The sequence below is a fragment of the Thalia democratica genome, chromosome 5 (assembly GCF_965202585.1).
Source record: "Thalia democratica chromosome 5, ktThaDemo2.hap1.1, whole genome shotgun sequence".
Lineage (NCBI taxonomy): Eukaryota > Metazoa > Chordata > Thaliacea > Salpida > Salpidae > Thalia > Thalia democratica.
The window spans coordinates 79137255-79158577 of record NC_139169.1 but is presented as its reverse complement, the minus strand read 5'-3'; the positions used below and the strand labels follow the sequence as shown (position 1 = coordinate 79158577).

Sequence of the window (21323 nt, the reverse complement as noted above, 5' to 3'; positions counted from 1 at the left end):
AGTAAAAAAAAATAATTATATTTGAGCTGTAATGCTATAAAATAAATAAATCTAGATGACAAAGTTAAAAAAACCTACAAATACAAAATAGTTAAGTCATTATTTAATTTAAATGTACATACATTGATGTTTTGAAAATGTTTTGTAAACACAATGTAGTTTGGTACTTTCCTTCTAACAAAACAAAATGTAGCTTAATATTTTTTTTTAATCATTGACTGACATTGACTTATATTAAATATAATAGACTATAATAGACTATATTAAATGTATGTATTATTTATGTAGAAGCTTTTTATAGTTAAAATAAATCATTTTGCAAATTAAAATTATCTATTAAATGTTATTTAAAATAAAAAGACTTGTTTATTTGGCTTAATTATTTGGTGGCTAGTTGTAAAAAAGAAAACAAACAACTAAATTTCATATTATACTATGTCATCAAAAAGTACGCACTATCGTGCTAAGTACGCAATTTTTGGTCGGGTTCAATTTGCGTACTTAAGCGGTAGTGTACTGTATTATATCTTGTATGCTTTTGTTAATTCGGAGTTTTGTTTATCTATTAAAAGATAACTTAACTGCTTTAGATAGAATGGTAACGTTTTATGTTCTTTTTGATAATTAAATTTATATTATTCTAGTATGTTATTTGACTAATAAATACGCGAGTATTAAAAAAAATTCAATTTTTTTTTGTCAAGTAAATAATAGCATTTTACAACTACAAATATATTTACGACATATCTTTCACTATAAATTTAGTAAAACTGCAATAAAGTTATTATTTAATGAGGACTACTGTGTAATAAAAATAAAACTAGTAACCCATTTTAAATTACTTGTTATATGTAAGCTAAACTTAATTTGGTTTGTGCGTTAAAATACGTCACGAATTTGTGTTAGCGGGCCGTACGTTGCCGTCCCTTAATTTAAACAAATTTTAAATTTATAAAATATATAGTTTTAGAACAATTTTTTAAATATTAGTTGGTAACTAATAGTAATTTAACTTTTTACTTACTTAGTACCTTTGCAAACTTTACTAACCACGGGCTAGTTACTTTATTTTTAATTATTTGTTCAATATATTTTATTTACATCCAAAACGCACAAGCTTACTAAATTAGCACAAAAAAACTAATGTTAGAATAAATATTCTCAAAAATAAAATACTTATTTATTATACAGTTTTATACAGCTCAATAAGTCTAAAAAATTTATCATCAAATAAAGCACAACAATAACAAATACTCTTCTTAATTTGACAAAAACTAGCTTAATTGATTATTCTTTTCTTAAGTAGTTTTTTTATAAATTTTTTGCCTAATAGTAAATATGTTTTTAATATTTTAAACTGGTGTGCCTTTTAAACGTATAAACAAGTAAGTTATTTTTTCGGATGTTTTAAAATTTTAATATTCCATACAAAATTAAAAATATTAAATTTTAAGTGTATAAAACGTTAAACTAGCTCGATTTGCAAAAACTCGATTCATGGCAACTACTCTCTTTTAGTTTACTGTCAAGTAAAATAAAAACAAAATAATTTGAAATCATAGTACACTTTATTTTTCTATCGTTTTTGTTATTAAAATTGTTTCCTGAAGATATTTTACTAGTGAAAATTTACTTTCAAAGTTTTGTTTTCTTATCTTCAGCCCAATTCAGTTTTCTAAACTCTGTAACTTCACATTCATAGCTTGTTTTTAAAACAAAGATATTATAAAATATGCTTTAATTAAATATAACTTTATTTATTTACTTTTTGCTATTAATTCGTCAAAACTTAATACATGCGTACTTTTTGCTTTAAAGGTTGCAATCAAAGTTCTCGACTTAAAAAGGAGAATGATTCAATGATAAATTTTTAAAATTTTATTACAATACAATGTTTCACTCGTTTAAAAAAACGAGATCTTCAGTTGTTTAAAATCTGTAAAAATTTATGTGATAACAAGTAGGAAGACATTAGGCTAAACTTGAAATAAAAGAAGTTAAAAAGAAAAAAGTATTACATAAAAAAGAGTAAAATCTAATTAAAACCTATAGTTTAAAGTTACTAGCATATGATGATTTTAATGTTGTTAGGCTTAATTTAGGAAAATGCACGTTACTTAATAATTATACAATCTTAAAACTTCGCGGTTTCCTTATGTGTCCGATGTGGTGTAAAATTTCCCATTTGATGTTGTAGTTAGTGTTGTTGCGTATATAGCTCCCAAATATATATATTCCCAAATTTTAAAAATTTATCATTGAAACTTTAATACATGACTAACTTGTAAATAAGGTTTTGAACTTTAGAATAAACCAAGAACTATGTATTTCTATTTGGCATACAAATTATCTTTTTTTCTCATTTACTAAAACTAGACTTTTTCTTACAGCAGCTACGGCAATCAAGTAGAAGTCTTTAGCTATCCAGTTATTTAAAAGCTAAAAAACTTAATAACAAAAACTGCACAATTTTTTTTTGAGTGTAAGCATTTACTATTAAGCTTCCAGTTAAATTGCAAATGAAAAAAAAACTTACTTCTATGTATACCATTTTGTTGATATTTTTGGTTTGTATAAATTTAAATTCATATAAAGACAAAGACACACTTTTTTTTTGTAAACGTTGCTTGTAAAAGTAGAGCGTAATGACAATAAAAGATACGTAAATTTTACAACTTTGAACATTTTTTTTTTCTAATTTTGACCACTCCACCAGGCTACCCGGCTACCGTTAGTACTTGATTCAAAATATAAAATATATAAAAATTGTAGATCGAGTACTAAAAGTTTTTTGGCTGCAACTGACAAACAGCATTTAAGTAGAGAAAAAACTTAGTCAATTAGTTAGTGTGGTATTAATACAAAAGTAGAAATGTTTCTTTAGTTGAGGACTAACAAAAGTATGTGAAGTTGAGAATTTAAAAATTTCATTTGTGTTTGTCAGTTTGGAAAATAAATATTTAGCTGTGAAAATTAAATTTTATAACAATGAAAAAGTCTCATTAGTGGTATATTCTGCTGTTTCTTAATGACCAATCATTTTTAGTTAAACAGTTTTATTTTGTTTGAATTAAATTTTTTACTGAACGAAATAAAAAACGCTCAAAATATTTAGAACTAGGGCTTGGTGCAAGCAAAAACCTATTAATTAGTAAATTTGTTTTTGCTAAGTTATAATAAAATAAGTTTTGTTGTTTTTGTTTGGTAATTAGTTTAATTTCCACGAACTTTATCTTAGTAACAAGTTGTGCTAAGTTGTTAATGTTTAGTAAATCAAATATGTATACAAAAACACCTGAATTTTATAAAAACATGAAAGATTTCAAATAAAAAAGGACACAAAAGGTCGTTTCGGGTTAAAATAAAACTTTTCAAACATAACTAATTTTAGCTTGTTTTCCTAGACTATAAACAATTAGCTTTGTTATTACTTCAACTCAAAAAGTTTACACAAAACAAAAACAACTGCAAAAAACTGGGTGTCATGGTGTCGCACGTACATAACTGTTAACGTATTTCCAGATCATACTATTTATAGAAAAAAGAAAAACTACCACAAATATTTAACTTTTTAAAGAACGGAGTTTAAGGCAGATTACATTATTTGGTTGACAGTTTCTGAGTTATTTACCCTTGTTTTTTTTGAAAGCGAATAAAAAAGTTTTTTGTTGAAAAACATGTGAACATTATATAAATCTTGTTTACTAATGGTTAAAAAAAAAGTAAATTAAGACTTTTAGTTTTATTTGTGAACTATCAAGAATATAAGTTTTAAAAACGTGTTTAAAAAAAAAAGTTTTTGTTTTTGTTTACTTCTGTTTTATTTTAACAGTGAGAGTGTTACTGTAAGATATAAATATTTTAAATTATTTTTATTACTCTTCTGAAGTTCGGTTTTAAAGAAAATATATCATGTGTTTAACATAACCTTGAATTAGAATATTTTACATGAAAAAAAAGTGAAATTTTGACGTATTTTAAGCAGTTTCTACGTGTTTTGATGAAAGAATTACATCTTTTTTCATAACAAGTTAAAACCTGCAAATAAAATAAATGTTAACAGAGTTTATAAAGTTTATTTTTTCGAGTAGAAGGAAAATTTGGTTTGTAATTAAAATATGATCGTAGTACAAAAATTCTTCATGTTTGGATACTTTTTTTGTAACCTATATACAAAAGTTACTCAACTTTCACACTTATTCATTGTTGTCTTGATTTAGTTAGTCCTTATTTACTGTTTTTTTGAATTTCGTAAAGTTTTTACTGTTTTGCTTACAAAATAAAAAAATTGTTTTCATTAATTCAATACTTTTTCAAATTTAAAAAAAATTAGAAATTTTTTTATTAAAATCATCATAACTATTTTAAGGTATTACATATTTTGTTAGGCACTTGCAAGGACCTTAAAAGTTTTTGGCTCAAAAACTTTAAAACTAGAAGTATAGAGGTAGAACACCAAGCTTGAAAATATTTTTTTTGTTAATAAATTTTTTTTTATTATTTAAAACTAACAAAAACTAATTTTCTATAAAATAAAAAAGTGTTTATCAATGACTTTTAGTAGAGTTAAGTTAACTGATTTGCAAAACAGAATTTAGGTTTTAATATAATTTGAAAGCTAAAACTCTTAAAAAAGTGGCAAAATTTAAACATTTTTATGTATACTTGAAATTTAAATTAGTTTACTGATAAATTATGCTATATTTAGATATTAGAATTAAGTATAACATTTCTTATGTAAGAAAAAACCGCGTTTAATATAACGATTTATCTTTGTATTAATTTTTTTTTAATTTGATACGTTAATCGTTTTGACCATACAAAGACGTTCAATTATCTTTTTTGAATAATTAAATAAAATAAAAAAAATTTTAAAAGTATACAGTACAAAATTACTGTGAGACTTCTCTAAGCCCATAGTAAAATTAATATAAAATAAATTTACTTCAACATTGCTGTATCAAATTGCGGCTGGTATTTTCTTATTTTAGTAAGACCGCTTGAAAATTTCATAGTAAAATTAATCCGTTATTTCAACATAGCTTTTTATGTACTTTTTTGTGGCCGGTTTTAACTTATCAAACAAAACCATCTATCTTGTCAGAGTATATAAATCACGATTAGAAAGTGACCATTCAATGGGCGAAGCTAACAACCTCAACTTAAAAAAATTAAAAATAGCAATATTATTGATGTAAACAGATTTTGTGTTCAAAACAAAAGCTTGTATTATTTTTTCACGACTTAAAAAGTAGATTAATCTTTATGATTTGTAATTAGAAAACCGTCTCTAATCAATTGGAGGTTTTAATCAATTAAGCAGTACACAATGGTGAAGTTTTTGTTAGTTCTGGGAATATCTTAATAAAACTAAAATAACCTTTAACAATATTTGGACACCTAACAAATAATGAAAAATTCTTTAAACTTGTTTTATGGTTTAAGTGGTTTTACTAATAAAAGTACACAGACAAAAATACTTATTAAAAATTGATAACTACTTAGAAATTCATTATATATATCTTCTAATAATACCTAAGTTACCGTTAATAAAAAGTTTAAGGTGTATGAAACTTTTAAAGGTAAAATTTGAGCAATTGACTAAAATGAACAGTTACACTATATATATTATTAAAAAATTTAAATGTTTTAGAACAAATTAAAATCTTATTAAAGTTTAGCTTTTAAGATGGTACGAATTTTGTAATTGTTTAAAGTTAAATTAGTTTTAAAGAAAACAATACATTAAAAGATTATAAAAACTTTAAAGTGGCTAAACTTTATAATTTTAGATGGCTTTTATAGTTGTTTAAGTGTTGAAAATTTTTATGTGTTTATTGCTGTAATATTAATTAGACAATTTCAGATTGAGAGTTTTATTCAACACGGTGTTTCATGCAAAGCAATGATCACGATTAAAAACTCTATAAAGTAAGATAGACAAAGCCATATATACTTAAAGTATATAAAGTATACATAGCTTTGTCTATCTTACTTTATAGAGTTTTTAATCGTGATCATTGCTTTGCATGAAACATCGTGTTGAATAAAACTCTCAATCTAAAATTATCTAATTAGTGTTTATTTGCTCCTTTCTAGTTAAGCTCTTTAATGGGATTATAACTCAATATAAAGTTAATACAATTATTGCTGTAAAAAGTATATTTTCAATGGTCGTCTGTAATAGAAAATTCTCTTTCAGTGTTCTAATTATTTTTTGAATATTCTTAAAATAATTTGCCTTGTTCAAAAAGATCGTTTATAGTAACTATTCTTCTGAGCAATTCAACTTTTAATAATTATTTAGCAAATGACTTTTAAGAAAAAGTAATTTAGCACGAAAACTTTATAAATGGATGTAGATCATCAAAATTTCAACTTATAGCTTCTCAAACATTCAGCCAATATTTGTATACCTTACTGTAGAAAGAAGGTTTTTAGAATTTCATAAGATTTGTAAAATCTTTTAGTAGGATATTACATTAAACAAATTGATAGTAGCTTGTTAGTTAGTTTTTAACTATAAATCTTAAAATTCTAACTAGAATATTGCTTTCTGTAGAATTATTTGTAAACTCTAATAAAACTAAATAGTTTTAGTAAATATTTTAATTCATTTATAAAGTATTACATTAACCTCAACGTTTTTGGTAGCTTATAAAATCTTATTTGCATTAAATATTTAAAACCTTCATCCAAACCTGGGTTTTTAAGACTACATAAACCACATACAGAAGTTGCGTTTGCTAGTTATATAAACCAGAATGTTTGAAATACAAAGTTATAAGAAGGAAATTTAAGGTTTATAAGCTCCTTTACAATTCTTAAACTTACCACAGAATACTTCTTTTGTGCTCGTAAAGTTGTATATAAGTGTTTAAGTTATTATCTAACTTTTAAAATGTTTTGAAAATTACTTATTTACTGCTTTAAAAAATTAAACTTTAAAGTATAAAAAAAAACTTTTTCCTTGATTTCTAGGTTTTTGATGTAGGTTTTAAGATTAGTTTTAAATAATTCTAATACTAAAAAGTACCTTAGAATATTAAAAACTTTCGTATTACAAGATAAACTTGGTTTTTGAATAAAAAAATAACTTAAGACTGGTCATTGTTACACGTTTAGTTTATGTCAAACACTTTTTATAAAATTAACTTTATTAATTTTTTACATATGATTGTCTTGCAATTTAATTTATAAACAAACAATTTAAAAATATACTAGCTATCAAGTATAAACTAATTTGCAAAAGTAATTTAGAGCAAATTATTTAAGTAAGTAAGAAATTATATTTTTAATGACAAACTAATTACTAGCTTAAAAAAGTACTAAAATATCGTGTATATGTTTAAAAAGATATAAATCTTAACAAAACACGACTAAGTAATAGTTAAACGGACAAGAAAATCTACTTTTTAATTCAATCAACACTGTAGTATATTGTATCTGTAAATTAAATTTTCAATTTACCAGAACCAGTTTGCAATTTGATCACGATAACTTTTTTATTTTGAAGTTAAAAAACTTGTTGAAGTAATTAAGGGAGTGTAGTAATGCCAGGAATGTGTTTTCAAAATGTTCAAATAATTTTTTCTACATTCTTTGATGAGTGCTAGTTAAACATGTATTTGTGGGTAGCTTGGAAGCAGACAGTTTAGAGTATCATAAATATTGTCACCAAATGAAGTTAGATTTAGGTAAGTAGGTTAAGTTAGAATAAGTTAAAAAACATTTTTTATTAAGATTGTAAACTTTTTATTCAGTCCAAAACATTTATAACACAGTTAAAGTTAAAAAATACGTGATCAAGTATTATAAATTTAATTATAAAAAAGTCATATTTATAAACAAATCAATCACTAAAAACAGGTTAAACAAAAACAGTGTTGTGTAGTAAAAAGTAAAGAAAAAAAGACTTTTTTTCTATATTAACTTCTGTGTTAGTTTAGTTCAACTCAAAGTTAGTCTACATTTAAATGCAACTTAAATCAAAAAACTTAAAGTTGCAGTTGATCAATTTTTTATAAAATGTATATCCGTAACTTCAACAGATTTGAAATTTAATACTTCTTTAAAGAAAAGTATTTTTATGATTTCCAGAAGTTTTAGTTTATTTAAAAGTTAAGAAACTAATTGTAATAATGTCAATTGTAATAACTCACTTAGCTTAACAGTTATAGCACAGTTTTATACGTTAAATATAAAGTAAGAAAATTAATTACTTCTAGGAATTGTTCAGAAAATGATATTTGTTCTGCGAAAAAAAGCTCTTAAAATAGGGCTTTTCATTTTCCAGTGTTTAATAATTGGAAGCTACGTAAGATAAAAGAGTAAGTATTTTCATGCGACAAAAATAAAGCTGTACAGTGTACACATTAAAATGAAAGTCATTGAAAAAATATCTTTTTTTAAGCAATTGATTTCGAATACAAGCAGTAGTACTTCCACTGGCAAAAACATTTTGTTTGTGCCTAAATGTCAAAAACAAACTTGATATTTAGGTACTGGTATATACTTTTGAACAGCATATTTATTCTGTAATTGATGTTGATAGATATTTAAAATAACAAAACAAGTGCACTCATTGACAAAATTAGAGCTCAAAATCGGATTATTGACTTTTTAACCAAATGACGTCACAAAATCATTTCTCGCTCGCGTTTCTCCGTCACAAACCAAAATAGCTTCTTTTTCTCCCGGCACCTTCCACCTCGAAAAGCGCGGGTGTTTACGTTAGCACTTACAAAAACAAACAACGACACGACGAGTTGGAAAGTCGCAAGGTAACAAGCAGAAGCGGCAACAACTAATCCCACTCGGCGGCCGTTGCTCGGCAACGAGACCTTCTCACTCTCTCCTCTTCGCAGCGACCGCGCCCCGGGGGCATCTTCCGCCTTGGCGATTGCGCGCGCGTCGCTACTTCACAGAGCTCGCGTCGCCGTGACAGGCTCACAATAAATTCGCTCAGGTAGCTGCTGGCAGGCCGGCGGCTCGGAAGAAACTTCTTGAACCAGAAGAGATGCCTCGCATTCTTTCTTGCGCCTCTTCGCCAGCACACCGCTTGTGCAGCGTTTGGGATGGGTCGATTTTCACTCGGTGATTTCTTCAGTCGAAGTTCACACGCCTCTTGTAAAACGTGGAAATTTTCACTTTTTTTTCTGAGCAGCGATAGTTATCAAAACTTTTAATCTGAAGGCGGTTTTCTTTTTTAAAAAATTTAGTGTTTGGTTTTGCTTATAAGGTTTTTCTTAACAGGTTTCGTTTTATGGTAACGCTTATTCATAGATTAGCCGTAAGTGCATTTGTTTTGTTGAGAGTTTGATAGATCTTTGTTTGCAGTTTTTGTTTGAAACACTTTTCCAATAGGTGTTAGTTAGAAAATACTCTTAGCAGTAGGTTTATAGAGATTTAAAGTTGTTTTTGATTTTATGTATACAACTTTAAAAAATTTATCAAGTGTTTTATCATTTTTGTGTTGACTGTTTTTTAACAATTAAAACAACTAAACTTAGCCTTCAATTTAATAAAACCCCCTCATCTTAATTAAGTGGTTAAAGTATTTAAACTTACTTTTTTACATTTATCTCAAAATAGTAATTACTTATTTTTAAGATTTAACTTTGTAAATTTAGTTGTAATTGTCGGGATTTATTTATCATTAATGTTCTAAAAATAAATTAAGTTGATTTTTTGTTTCATTTGTTATTAATAAAAATCACATTATGTATACAACTTTTCAGGCATGTAAATAACTTTTTTTGTGTAAAAGCTGTCTTTCCTTCTTCCACTCTAACAAACAGAATTTCCGGCAACTTTTAATGAACAGCGAAACCAAAACGAACACTTTGATTGAAAGTACCACAAAAGAAGAGAAGACTTTCGGCACAAAAGAGTTTGCGCAACAAAATGACCAGAAAGGCCGCAGCCGGCCGTCGGAGCTTAAGAGCTGTTCCGAGCAAGTAACAAAGTTCTTCAACCGCACCAACAACTTCAACCAGCAGCCGAGCTACTTCCAGCCAGCGGAAATACCCTTCCCGCCTCCCAACTGCTACCAAGACGCGATGCTGCACCCTTTCGAGATGCCTGCCACCGCCTACTACTACCCGGACCACCATTTTCCTCAGCCGGTCGCCTCGCAGCTGGCCACTTCCGCCGGCGGCCTCGTGTCCGTAACAAGCCTGGACGGCACCACCTACTTCCACCAAATACACCCCGGACAGGTCGGGCCTGTCCTGACTTCCCCGACGGCCACACAACAGGCATTCGTCAACGGACTGCGCCGACCTCCCTTCGGCAGCCTCTGCTCCTCTCAGAAGTCCGAAGTGAGCAGCTCCACGCCGGTCACCTCGCTCTCGGTGGCTTCATCTTCCTGCTGCTCGTCACCTCTCCCCTGCAAACCAAACGGGGTCTACTCCGAAAACGACCTGAAACCGATCGTGTTGGCGGCAGAGTCGGTCTTCACTTCGGAGTTCCTCAACAAGAACATGTTCCTCAAGCGCAAGATCGCTTCCAATCGCCATGGTTACGTCAGCATCAAACTGTTAGCTCAAATGAACGTCATAAAGAGAGTGGTGAAGGACCTCGACAAGTTCTTGGCCGCCTTGCGCACCTCTCACCTACTGCAAGTGAGCCCTGATTCGAGCAAGGTGCGCATGCAAAGCCTGGACATGTCCTCGCTGAAGTCTTCCAAGAGGTGCAACCACCAGAGGTCTGTGATGCTGACCACGGAGCAGTGCTCATCGCTGCTCCTCATCGGAGTGGACGACAACTTCGCCAAGATAGACGTGCTCCTGACCAAGTTTTCCGGCTTCGGAGACATTCTTCAGATCAGGATCGTGCCTCCGAACCAGCCGCTTCCGAGACACCTGAGGAACTACCAAGCTGTCATCCCCGAACTGGGAAAGGTTAGTACTTTTTATTTGTTATTTTACAAAAATTCTTCATATTAAGAAAACGTTTCCTCTTTTTTACAAAAAAAATTGTAAAATTGGTGCTGATTGTAATATTTATAGTAAATTTGTAAACAATGTTAGGCTGCAAGTTAAAGTAATAATGGTAAAAAGCTGCATATGACCTAGCTATATAAAGTAAAACTATGTATTTTATCACTAATTTCTATTTTTTAATTTCTTTACTAAAAATTTAAATGAAGGTAACAACCAAAAGTTTTTAGACGACTAAACAACATATTATTAATAAAATGCAACAAAAAGTTTACCGAAAGCTAACAACACCGCCTGCAAATATTGTAATTTCTGTTCTTATGAGAGTAAAAATAATCTTTAGCTATGTTCTTCAACAAAATTTATAAAAGTTGCATACATAACATAAGCATACTACCAGACAGAGTTGCAGTATGCTTATGTTTTCACGCCAAAAGTTTGTTTGATCAAATCAGGCATGCTATTACAACTATGCTACCAAGTTGTTACATTATTTTAAAACTTAAAACTGTCAAACACAAACTTTTAAAGTTGAAAAATAGTTTATACAAAAGCTGTTTGAGCTGAATTGATTGTAAAGCAATTGAACAGATGTTTATTGTTAAACTGCTAAAAATTTGTAATAAATAACAAACTTCTAAATGATTAAAACGTTATTGCTAGTTTTTTAGTGTTATAGTACCTCTTATTTTTTAATTATCCTAAATCTGATTGCTTACCTACAAATTAATAGATTTTTTAATTTTAAGTATATCAAAACTCAATTTTGTGGAAAATGCAGAGTCATCTAGTCGTAATCATTACTTAGGCTTAATCATTTTGATATTTTTTTTTAGTTTAAATAGTATTTAGATTTACTTTTCTAAGTTTTTAACAGGTTAAATTTTAAAATCAAATACACTTGATCTAATAAGTACTTACCATTCAAATTTTTTAAGTAATATTAAATTGTAGCGATTCGAGTTAGTTTTTTAACATTCTATGTTAATTCCGTAAAACTGCATAAATACTTTTCAAAATATGTTAGTACATTTGTATACTTTTGTGTTATCAACTTCTATCAATCTTTCAATTCCGGATATAAGCATTCTTTTTGTATTGTGTACAGTATAAACATGACAAGTCAAAGGTTATCGTAGCTAATTTATAAGTTTCAGAGATTTGGTTGTTTGGTGTAGTATCATGAACTCAAATAATAATAAAAAGTTGTTGTTAATAATATAAAATTTATACTCCTGTTTTCTATCGTCTTATTCTATTTTAAAGACTTTAAATTCATCAATGTTAGTATTTATATTCAATTACTAAATTGTCATCACATTTATATAAGCAAGAAGTATCTTTGCATTACTTACAACGACTTTGTGAAACTTAATCTTATCAAGTAACTTGCTTCTATTACTTTAAGCTTTAAATTGCATAAACATCATGATAAAAATTACATCAGATAGAAACTTCCCTTAAAATACTAAATACATTTTGAGAGCTTAAAAATACAAATATTTTCGATTTGTAAATATTTTGCAATAACACATAGTTTCGGTAAAATAGGAGATTTTAGATTTTTGTTTACAACTTTCCAAGCTGATTAAGTAACGGAACAGTACTTTCCAATTAATTTGTCTCTATCAATACAAAAAATAATCAAGTTGTTTTTTAGGTGAAATGATCACAAATTTATCAGGATTTAAAGTTCCAGACCGAAAATTCGTGATGAAGACCAAATACTTTATCAAATTCATTAAAAATAAAAACCAAAGAAAATTTTTTTTAAGATAAACAAACAGGATTACTAAATTGAGTTTTTATTTAGTCTCTTTTAAGTCATGGTCAAATTATACCACAAGTTTTGAAATTAAGAGTAATTAATGTTTAAAAACAGTACTAATATTTTTACCTCTCTATATTTTAGTATATTTCTATAATAAGATTGAATATTTTATAAGTGTTACATAGATATAGTATGGTACATTCTTCATTCAAAAAAATTAAAAACCACACTAATATTATTCTGATTTAGATGTTACATAACATCCATCTTATTCTTTTAAATTATATTGAAAAAATCCATTTTGTGCAATCAAATTAAAATTCTTATATTAAACTGTTAACAACAATAAAAACAAGAACATCTTTATAAATGATTTTTCTGAATCTGCTTTACATACACAATTTTTGTTTTTATGATACTTTATACAAAACAAACTTGTGCAAGTTATTAAAGCTAGATATCTGTACACATATATTAAAGTTTTAATTGCTTATTTTTTGATGCCTATTTTCAATCAAAGTGTAACTAGATAGCCAAACAAGGCAGATAGTAATTGTTTACAAAAGTCCATTCAAAACAGTCACTTAAAGGTCGAAAGTTTTTTATTAGTTGCGTAACATCATGTCATGTAAAAAATGTAAATTCTTTCAGCATTAGCCATACCTTTGGCAGTAATAACCGCTAATACAACATGTGAGAGTACACATCTAATATACATTACATTAGAAAACACAAATAAAACCACATCTGTAGAGCTTCATTGCTTCAAGTATTGTGCTGTTCTACTAAAATACATTAAATCATTAAATATGAATAAAGATTTTAAACAATTGAGACTTTTTGTTATAAATATACCAATAAAGTTTAATTTAGCAACCCATTATTGTTTAAAAATAAATTAAATTAGTTTTGAAATTGTAATGAACTTTATTACGTAATTTAAAGTTGTAGTTTACTCAGTTAAATTGAAACATAAATTTAGGGTTTTTTTATTATTTAGTTTTGCAAAATAATTAACTATATCTTATAATAAATTTCTGGAAGTACTGTTTGTTTTAGGAAATTATGAAGCTACATGATTAATTGTTTAAGATCTGTCTAAATGTAAATTTGTTTTAATTTTTTCTGAAAGCTGTTATATTTGTGTAAGTTTCTTTTTTTCTTTATCTTACCAAGTACATATTTAGCTTAATACACAGTTATTGTTGTTGTTTATTAAACATGACCCTTTGTTTAAAAAAAGTCTTTTATAAATTGTTTTCTTTTAAAATTTTCTACAAACAAGTTTAGGGTTGATTAAATTGTTACAAAAGTACCACACACACACACTTACTTAACAATTTTTTTTTTTTTTTATGATATAGTTAATTTTTTATGATAACGTAGTGCTAAACGTTATAATAGTTCTATTCAGTTTTGAATCTTGTTTGTTTTTTACAAGGATTAAATTTGTAATTTCTTCAATCATCTTAATTTAATGTTTTTTAGTTGTTATTTTTTTTGATGTTTTTTATCGCACATCAGTTAATATACAAACATGTTATTAGAAATTGAATTACATAAATGCTGTTGGCTATATTCAAATACAAGTAATAAGCTGATGAAAGTATAATTTAAACGCAAAAGTGTTTTTTACGCCTAAAGTTAGAAGCAAGGCTTAACAATTAGCCCGAAGGGTTTTCGTATCACAAATATACATTTACTAATTTGTTGCACGGCTGCGCTTCTTTTAATCTTACATGTGAAAAAACTGTTGGGCTGACAACAAAATATTCAGTAACATTACGGCGCAGCATAGGTACCGGCTCGAGCTTGTTCTGTCTTTTAAAACATCGTTTAATTCTCGAACTGTCTTTTTGCACATGTTTTTTAATTTAAGTAAGTTTTAAAAATCGTCTGGGCGCTGTAAACTGCAGTAAATATATTTGATTTTGTACGTAAAAATAAATAATTTGTTGCGCGTTGTTTAACTATGTACAATTGCACAGAAAACTTATTTAATCATTGCTTTTAGAGCAAATCTTCATATTTAATCAATAGCAATTACTTAGTAATTTTGATTAACTTGCAGTTTATATATCTGTTTTAAGTTATCCGTATACTTGACAAACTCATATTTAATTTTTTAAAACCTATTAAATGTTACTTTCTTATGTTTTTTAAAACTATTGTTGCAGCAAATAGTTTGTTGATAGAAACAACTGAAAACAAAGCTTTTAAGTTTAGAATAACTTTCTTATTTTATTTTAAAATATTGTGCTACATTTCAATTATAATAACTTAATCATGTGTTTTTTTAATATTGAGTAATATTATTTTCAATACTTTAAATATTTCGGTTTTACCAAGAAATTTAAACCTCATTAGGTTTTATTCTTTGTAAATTTTTCAGTGTTTTCAATACCCCACCCTAACATTTAGTCTATAAATAGACTTTCATATATCATGTTTTGTTTTTGTGTCTCACTTAAAACTTTTATCTTGGTACATATGTGAGAAACATAAATTAACACCTAGAGATAATCATTTTGGGTGTAGTAATTGTTGTTGTCACTTTAAATAATGATGAAATCTACAAATCTGTTGTACATACTAGCTTGACCTTATGAGATACCTTTAATTCTGTTTCCACCAACTTGTTGTTTTATAGAAATGCTGTACTTTAAAAAAAATGTCTTCAGTCATCTTAAAGTTTAATATTTGTTTATGATTGTTATGTAAGTGTACTTCTGTTTAGAAAAAATATTTTATAAATTCCGGTTTCTATTGAGCATATTTGTATTTTTTAGTTATTAGTTTATAAAAGAAAGCTTTTACCAAAATTTTGCTTTTTTAAATTTCTAAATTCATAAACTATGTACAACACAATAATTTACAACCATTAAAAACTTATAAACTTTTACTACTGATAATAACTTTTATGTATAATCAAAAATATATTAAGTTTTTGTTTATTACAAAGCTTTTTTTATTGCATTATTAGAAACATATACCGGTTGTTTAATTTACTCACCATAAACTTAAATAATTTATTTAAATTTAGTGTTTTGTCATGGACTGTGTATGATTCTATAACCAAAAGGTTTTTTCGTAAACCACATCCTTAGATCAAAATTTTTGAGCGCTTTTTTGTAATTCAATAAACGGTTTATTGAACATGATGAAAAATTGACACTCAATATATAGTTAAAAGAGTTTCAAAAGACATTAGAAGTTGTAACATATAATTCTTTTAAACTATAACTAGAAGTATAGTAAAAATTATACATTTTAAATAAAATTAATTACGTGATAAACTTAAAATGATTGTTAAATACGTGTTTAACTTTAAAAACATTACACATTTCTTACCACTAGCAAAAACATAATTACGATCAGAAGTTTTCATTAGCGATATGTATTTAAGACTTTGGTTGTTTTTGTATTTGATATATAAATAACAAGAATTGAGTGGAACATGTTGTACTTTAAAGGAGATTGAATTTACTTATTTTCAAGTCGAAATTAACGTTGGGTGGAGCAAATTTAAATATCAACTATTTTTAACAAAAGAACGTGAATTTATACACATGTATACAACAATATCAGTAAAAACCAATAAGCTTTTTAATCTCATAATTGAAAGATAGCTCATAACAACCATAGATGTTTTTAACCCACAGTCATGTATGATATAAATTCAACAAATGAGTGAATATCTCAGAACGAACCACACATCAATTACAACAGTATTCGTGCTGGTAATGCTGTTTTGATTTAATATTAATCACATTTTGATTTAGGGGAAACTAAACTCGAGATCAAATTGTCTGAACTTAGCTTTGAAACAAAACAAATCCATGGTTATCGAAACTTAACAAACCACTAAACTATTTAATGAAACAATTTTTACATGGATTAAAATTGTTTTAAACGTTAACGTAAAAATGTTTTTAACATTCTTTTTGGTTATTTACATGTAAATTTCCTTACAAGTCAATAACTTATAAAGTTGTAAACCATTTTAATTATTAGTTTTTTTCTACAACGAATACTTTTGGTTTAAGATATATTTTTTTATGCTCTACTTTTAATTTTTAAAAACTTGTAAAAAGTACAAAACATTGAAGCGAACATCAGCTACAGATTTGTTCAACGGCTGCATAACTGGATATAAGAAAAAGTTTTCCTGCTTAGACTTTCTGATTAATTTTTTAAAGTTAAAAGAGTTGTTTCTCAAGGCCGAAATACTTTTTAACCACATTTTATTTCATTTTACCAAAACTTGATAACTTTGTTTGATAATAAATCGTTTTTATGTAAGTTATTGTAAAAAAAAAATACTTGAAAATTTTAGTTAGCTGAAACAAAATTATTGACTGTTTATTTTTTAATGTCAAATAATTTTTTATTAATATTTATTTATGTTTTATATAAATATTCAAAACAGTATGTTGAAAAATTTTTTAATTTTTATTATTGTTATTTTTTAACATTATCTAAAAATATTTTAACTTGTCTTCATAACTAGTGAATATGGTAAAGTTGCGATAAATTTTAGAAATGTTTTCATCTACAATTTTTTTTATATTGTAGTTTAAAAATATTTTGAGCCTTAAGGCTTCTTTTTAAAACTAAGAAGGCTATAAGTCTTTTCACCCAGATTTTGAATAAAACATGCGATCAACACTCGGTATTACAATTTAGTTTAGTAATTGCTATTTTATTAAAATTAAAGTCGTATATAAACTTGTTATGTACAAGAAAATTTTTTGAACTTTTACCTTGCTACAAATGCTGTACTTTAATGAAGTAAAAAAAATTATTATCTTTAACCATTAAATAAAATAGATAACAAAACCATTTAACTTTAAAAACAACTTTGTTAGAAGATACGGATAACTATACAAAATTTCTTACTGTAGTAGAAACAGTTCTAAATATTTTCAAAACCAAACAATAGCTTTTTATAAAACTAGAAAAAAGAGTTTTTGTGCTTATCAGTTATTAAATCAATGAAAAGCTTAAATTTTCCCGTACATTTACCAGCAAATTGACACTTGAACAGTTTAAATTACCACCGGACTGTCCCTTGTGTAAGTTGACACCAAATACCTGACAAAAGACGATTAATTTGAGGCGTTTAAGTTTCCACACTTTAGTGTCACACAATCATGTCACTTGTTGGGAAAATTACAATTTGGAATGGCGAATAATTAACAATTATGACATCCGCTGTCTGTGACGAATGATGTCACTTCTTTGTAGTGGCATTGACACACCGTACTGTTAAGTCGTTAGTAACCGAAGTTGTGTAACCTTTGAAAATCTAAAAACTTTCAAACGGCTTTGATTTGGTCGAAGTCTTTTGCTACAAAAATTTAGATAAAAATTAATCTTGATTGATAAACAGCAAAACTTCTGAAACAGCTTTATGAAGATTTTTATTAAGATATCTGTATACAATTTTAGTATTGATAGAAATCTATAGAAGGTTTTTGTCTGTTTTATCTTTTTAAAACTTTTGATTCTAAATGCAAGTACTTAAAACTTGATAATAATGGTAAAAACTGTTTTTAAACCAGATTTAAAGCAAGACTAAAACTAAAATCTAAATTAAATGGAAATGTATATAAAAAAACTTATAAAAGTTTCTCTTCTTTTGTTTATCTTTCAGTTTTCCATTGTTTTTTTGATCTCTTAAACATTCTTGCTTCCTTACTTTAGAAAAATATTTCAGTTATGGTAATTGTTGGTTGTAGTCAATAAAATAAAGCTTGAAACTTAACTAGTTGTAACAATTTAAATAACAATGCTATCAAATTTCCATAAAATTGTGTTACAGAATTACTCATTAAATGACACGTTTTTATTTAACTTTGTCTAATATTTGCTAGTTTTTAATTTGCTGAGGCTATAAATATTAACATATAATATATATACATATATATAAACAGTTACACCATTAAACACATTTGTTTAAATCTGCGATTACTCTTTTTAATGTTTTAGTACAATTTTTCGAATAAACAATCGAAAAAGAAACCGGAAGAGTTTAAATATGGTTGGAAATCTTGTTAGTTAATATTTAACAGGAAGTAAAAAAAAAGAAAGATTTTTGAAATGTTTATGGTTTCAAGAGATGCTTATTTAAAGAGAAAAGTGACAGTTTAAAATTTCTTAATAAGATTTTAGTTCACACCGGTCCAACAAACTCTAACCACAACAAGGATTACAAAGATTTAGTGTCATTTCGCGTTTATAACATTAAAACTAAAACTGTCTTCAAAAAGAAATCATCAGTCTCTTATTGAGTTCGCTTCACTTAGTTAGATAAGCATCTTTTTTTTTAATCGTAGAACCGAGCGCAACATATATTTACAAATTGTAAGCAAAACTAAAAGTCTACTCTTTGTTATTATTTAAATAAAACTGAAGTACTCAATGAACGCAATTTTACGAGCATTTTTTGCGGTGCTTTTCAACTGCACATTCTTATGTAAAAATTTTCACCGGTCCTGTTCGCAGTTGTGTGGTAAACAACTAATCATGCTGCAATTTTCTGCTGTCTTACATAATTTTTTATTTAGATTTTGTTCTGTCTGAATTGCGAAACCTGTTTTTTTTTGATTGGAGCCCCAAACAAAAGTTATTAGTTTTTCTCAAACTTTAATTAATGAAACGACTAAAAATTAACTATATTATATAATGAACAGTAAAAATACTAATTTAAATGTCTAATTAAATAGATTATATTGTTTTATTAAAATTAACTATGTAGCAGTAAAATAAAATCCATAGAAATTAGAATGGCTTTAAAACAGTTATTACTAGTACATTTATTTTTATTCAACGTAGCATTTCTTTCCAACCTCAAAAACTAAATTTTTTTATTTAATTTCACAGGAGAAATGCGCTATAGTGGAGTTCCAACTGCTGACATCGGCACAGCGAGCTTGTGATTGGGCGAAAAGCAACGACCACATCGGAGTGCTTCTCGGACCCCGCCTCAAAAAGTGCGCGAAGAAGCGGCCCCAGCAGCAGCGCCAGCATGCGGCAGAAGAAGCCGCCAACGAGACCGACGAGACCGGGTCGCAGCAGTCTTCCGTCGACAGGGGCTGCTACAGGCTCGATTCGGGGAACTCCCTGGACTCGGGGCTGGAGTGCTGCAGCTCGTCCATCGGATCGTTGGAGTCCGACGCCAAGCCGTCCAGGGACGAGGTGACCAGCATCGAGGCGGCCATCGCCAAGCTCAAGACGACGCAGAGCGAGTCGGCCGTCGGCTGAATGTGACGTCACAGTATACGAGGAAGGCGGCGCGCTGTTGAAAGGTCACGTGTCCACTTGCAGTGAATGAATATTTTGTTGTGAGGCAAACTCGGTTCGTTTGAACTTAAAAAAGCATCGGTGTTGAATTGTGCGTTTAAAAGATTTTTAATGTGTAAAAATTGCAAATTTAAATAAACACTTTTAAATGATGTCTTCATCAATAGCATTGAACATATACGTTTTGTTAAAGTTATCTTTAAAGTACGTGTAGAAACACATATAATTTTTCATCTACTAGCAAAAGTATACACATTGCCTTTCAATAAATAACACGAAAATAAGTTTTTACTTTTTATTTAACTTGTTATAAATACTTTTTTACCAAACGTACCAAAGTGCCTACTGCTAATTAATTTCATACGCTAGTTTTATTCTAGAAATATTGCACTACCTTGTTGAGCATTGACTTAATTCTTCTTTTTCTCTTTTTCTTGTTTTCTTATTTTAATTGTAATGTTAAAACTTAAACGCTTTGGTTTGTTTTTGTACTTAAAAGTTTACTTTCTCTATAAAATACTATATTATAAAAAAAATAGTATGTGTTCTTTTGTGAATTGGATTGGTTATTGTTTATATACAAACAAAGTGTAATTAAAACCAGACTTTAAATTGTTTTTAAAAATACAAAAAAAAATCGACACTTACAATATATTTAATATATAAATAAAAACTGTTTTTAAGGTTTCAAGTTTAACATTTAAGATCCAAACCGTCATTAGAAGCAACAAAAAGCTTGGTACCAGTAAGATTTTTTATAAAACTTAAAAGTTTTGAGACGTAGTAACTAAACAGTCTAAATTAAATTTGGTTGAGTAGGCTGGCTTATATTCTTAATAATGTTGTATAAATTCTTGCTTATTCTTTTCGTTGTTTCTCAAGACGGTTTGAAATCTAAGTCTGAAACATAAAAAGCTTTTAGTTTTATAAAATATTTTATAAGTATTATCTGTTTATTTTTCATTGAAATGAAAGTAAAATGTTGTTATTTGGCTTTGTTTGAAAAAAATTTTTTTACTTTACTTCTAAAGTACCAAGAGCCACAAAACCAACTTTAAAAATTCATCATAAAATCTAAACAGTTTTGACATCTTCATTACACGAACTGTTTTTTCAAAGAGGTAAAAATAAAAACAAAAGTTGTGCGCAACCGACACGTTTTAAAGCGAGCCAAAATCACGAAAAATAAATTTATCAAGTCAAAAACAAAAAAAAAACTGCACAAAAACATAAATAACATTTGGAGCGGTTACAACGGGAAAACATACCTGTATGGCAGGTTCGACACTAAATTAACAATTTCA

General features: G+C 27.6%; 1 protein-coding gene across 1 annotated transcript; it reads left to right on the top strand.

Annotated features, from left to right (window-relative positions):
- Positions 1 to 9744: 9744 nt before the first annotated feature.
- LOC145835513 (uncharacterized) lies at positions 9745 to 20894 on the top strand. Its single transcript, XM_082943155.1, has 2 exons — positions 9745 to 10904; positions 19600 to 20894. The coding sequence occupies exons 1-2, from the start codon at positions 9819 to 9821 to the stop codon at positions 19978 to 19980; spliced, it is 1467 nt and encodes a 488-aa protein (XP_082799281.1). The 5' UTR covers positions 9745 to 9818; the 3' UTR covers positions 19981 to 20894.
- The last annotated feature ends 429 nt before the right edge of the window (positions 20895 to 21323 follow it).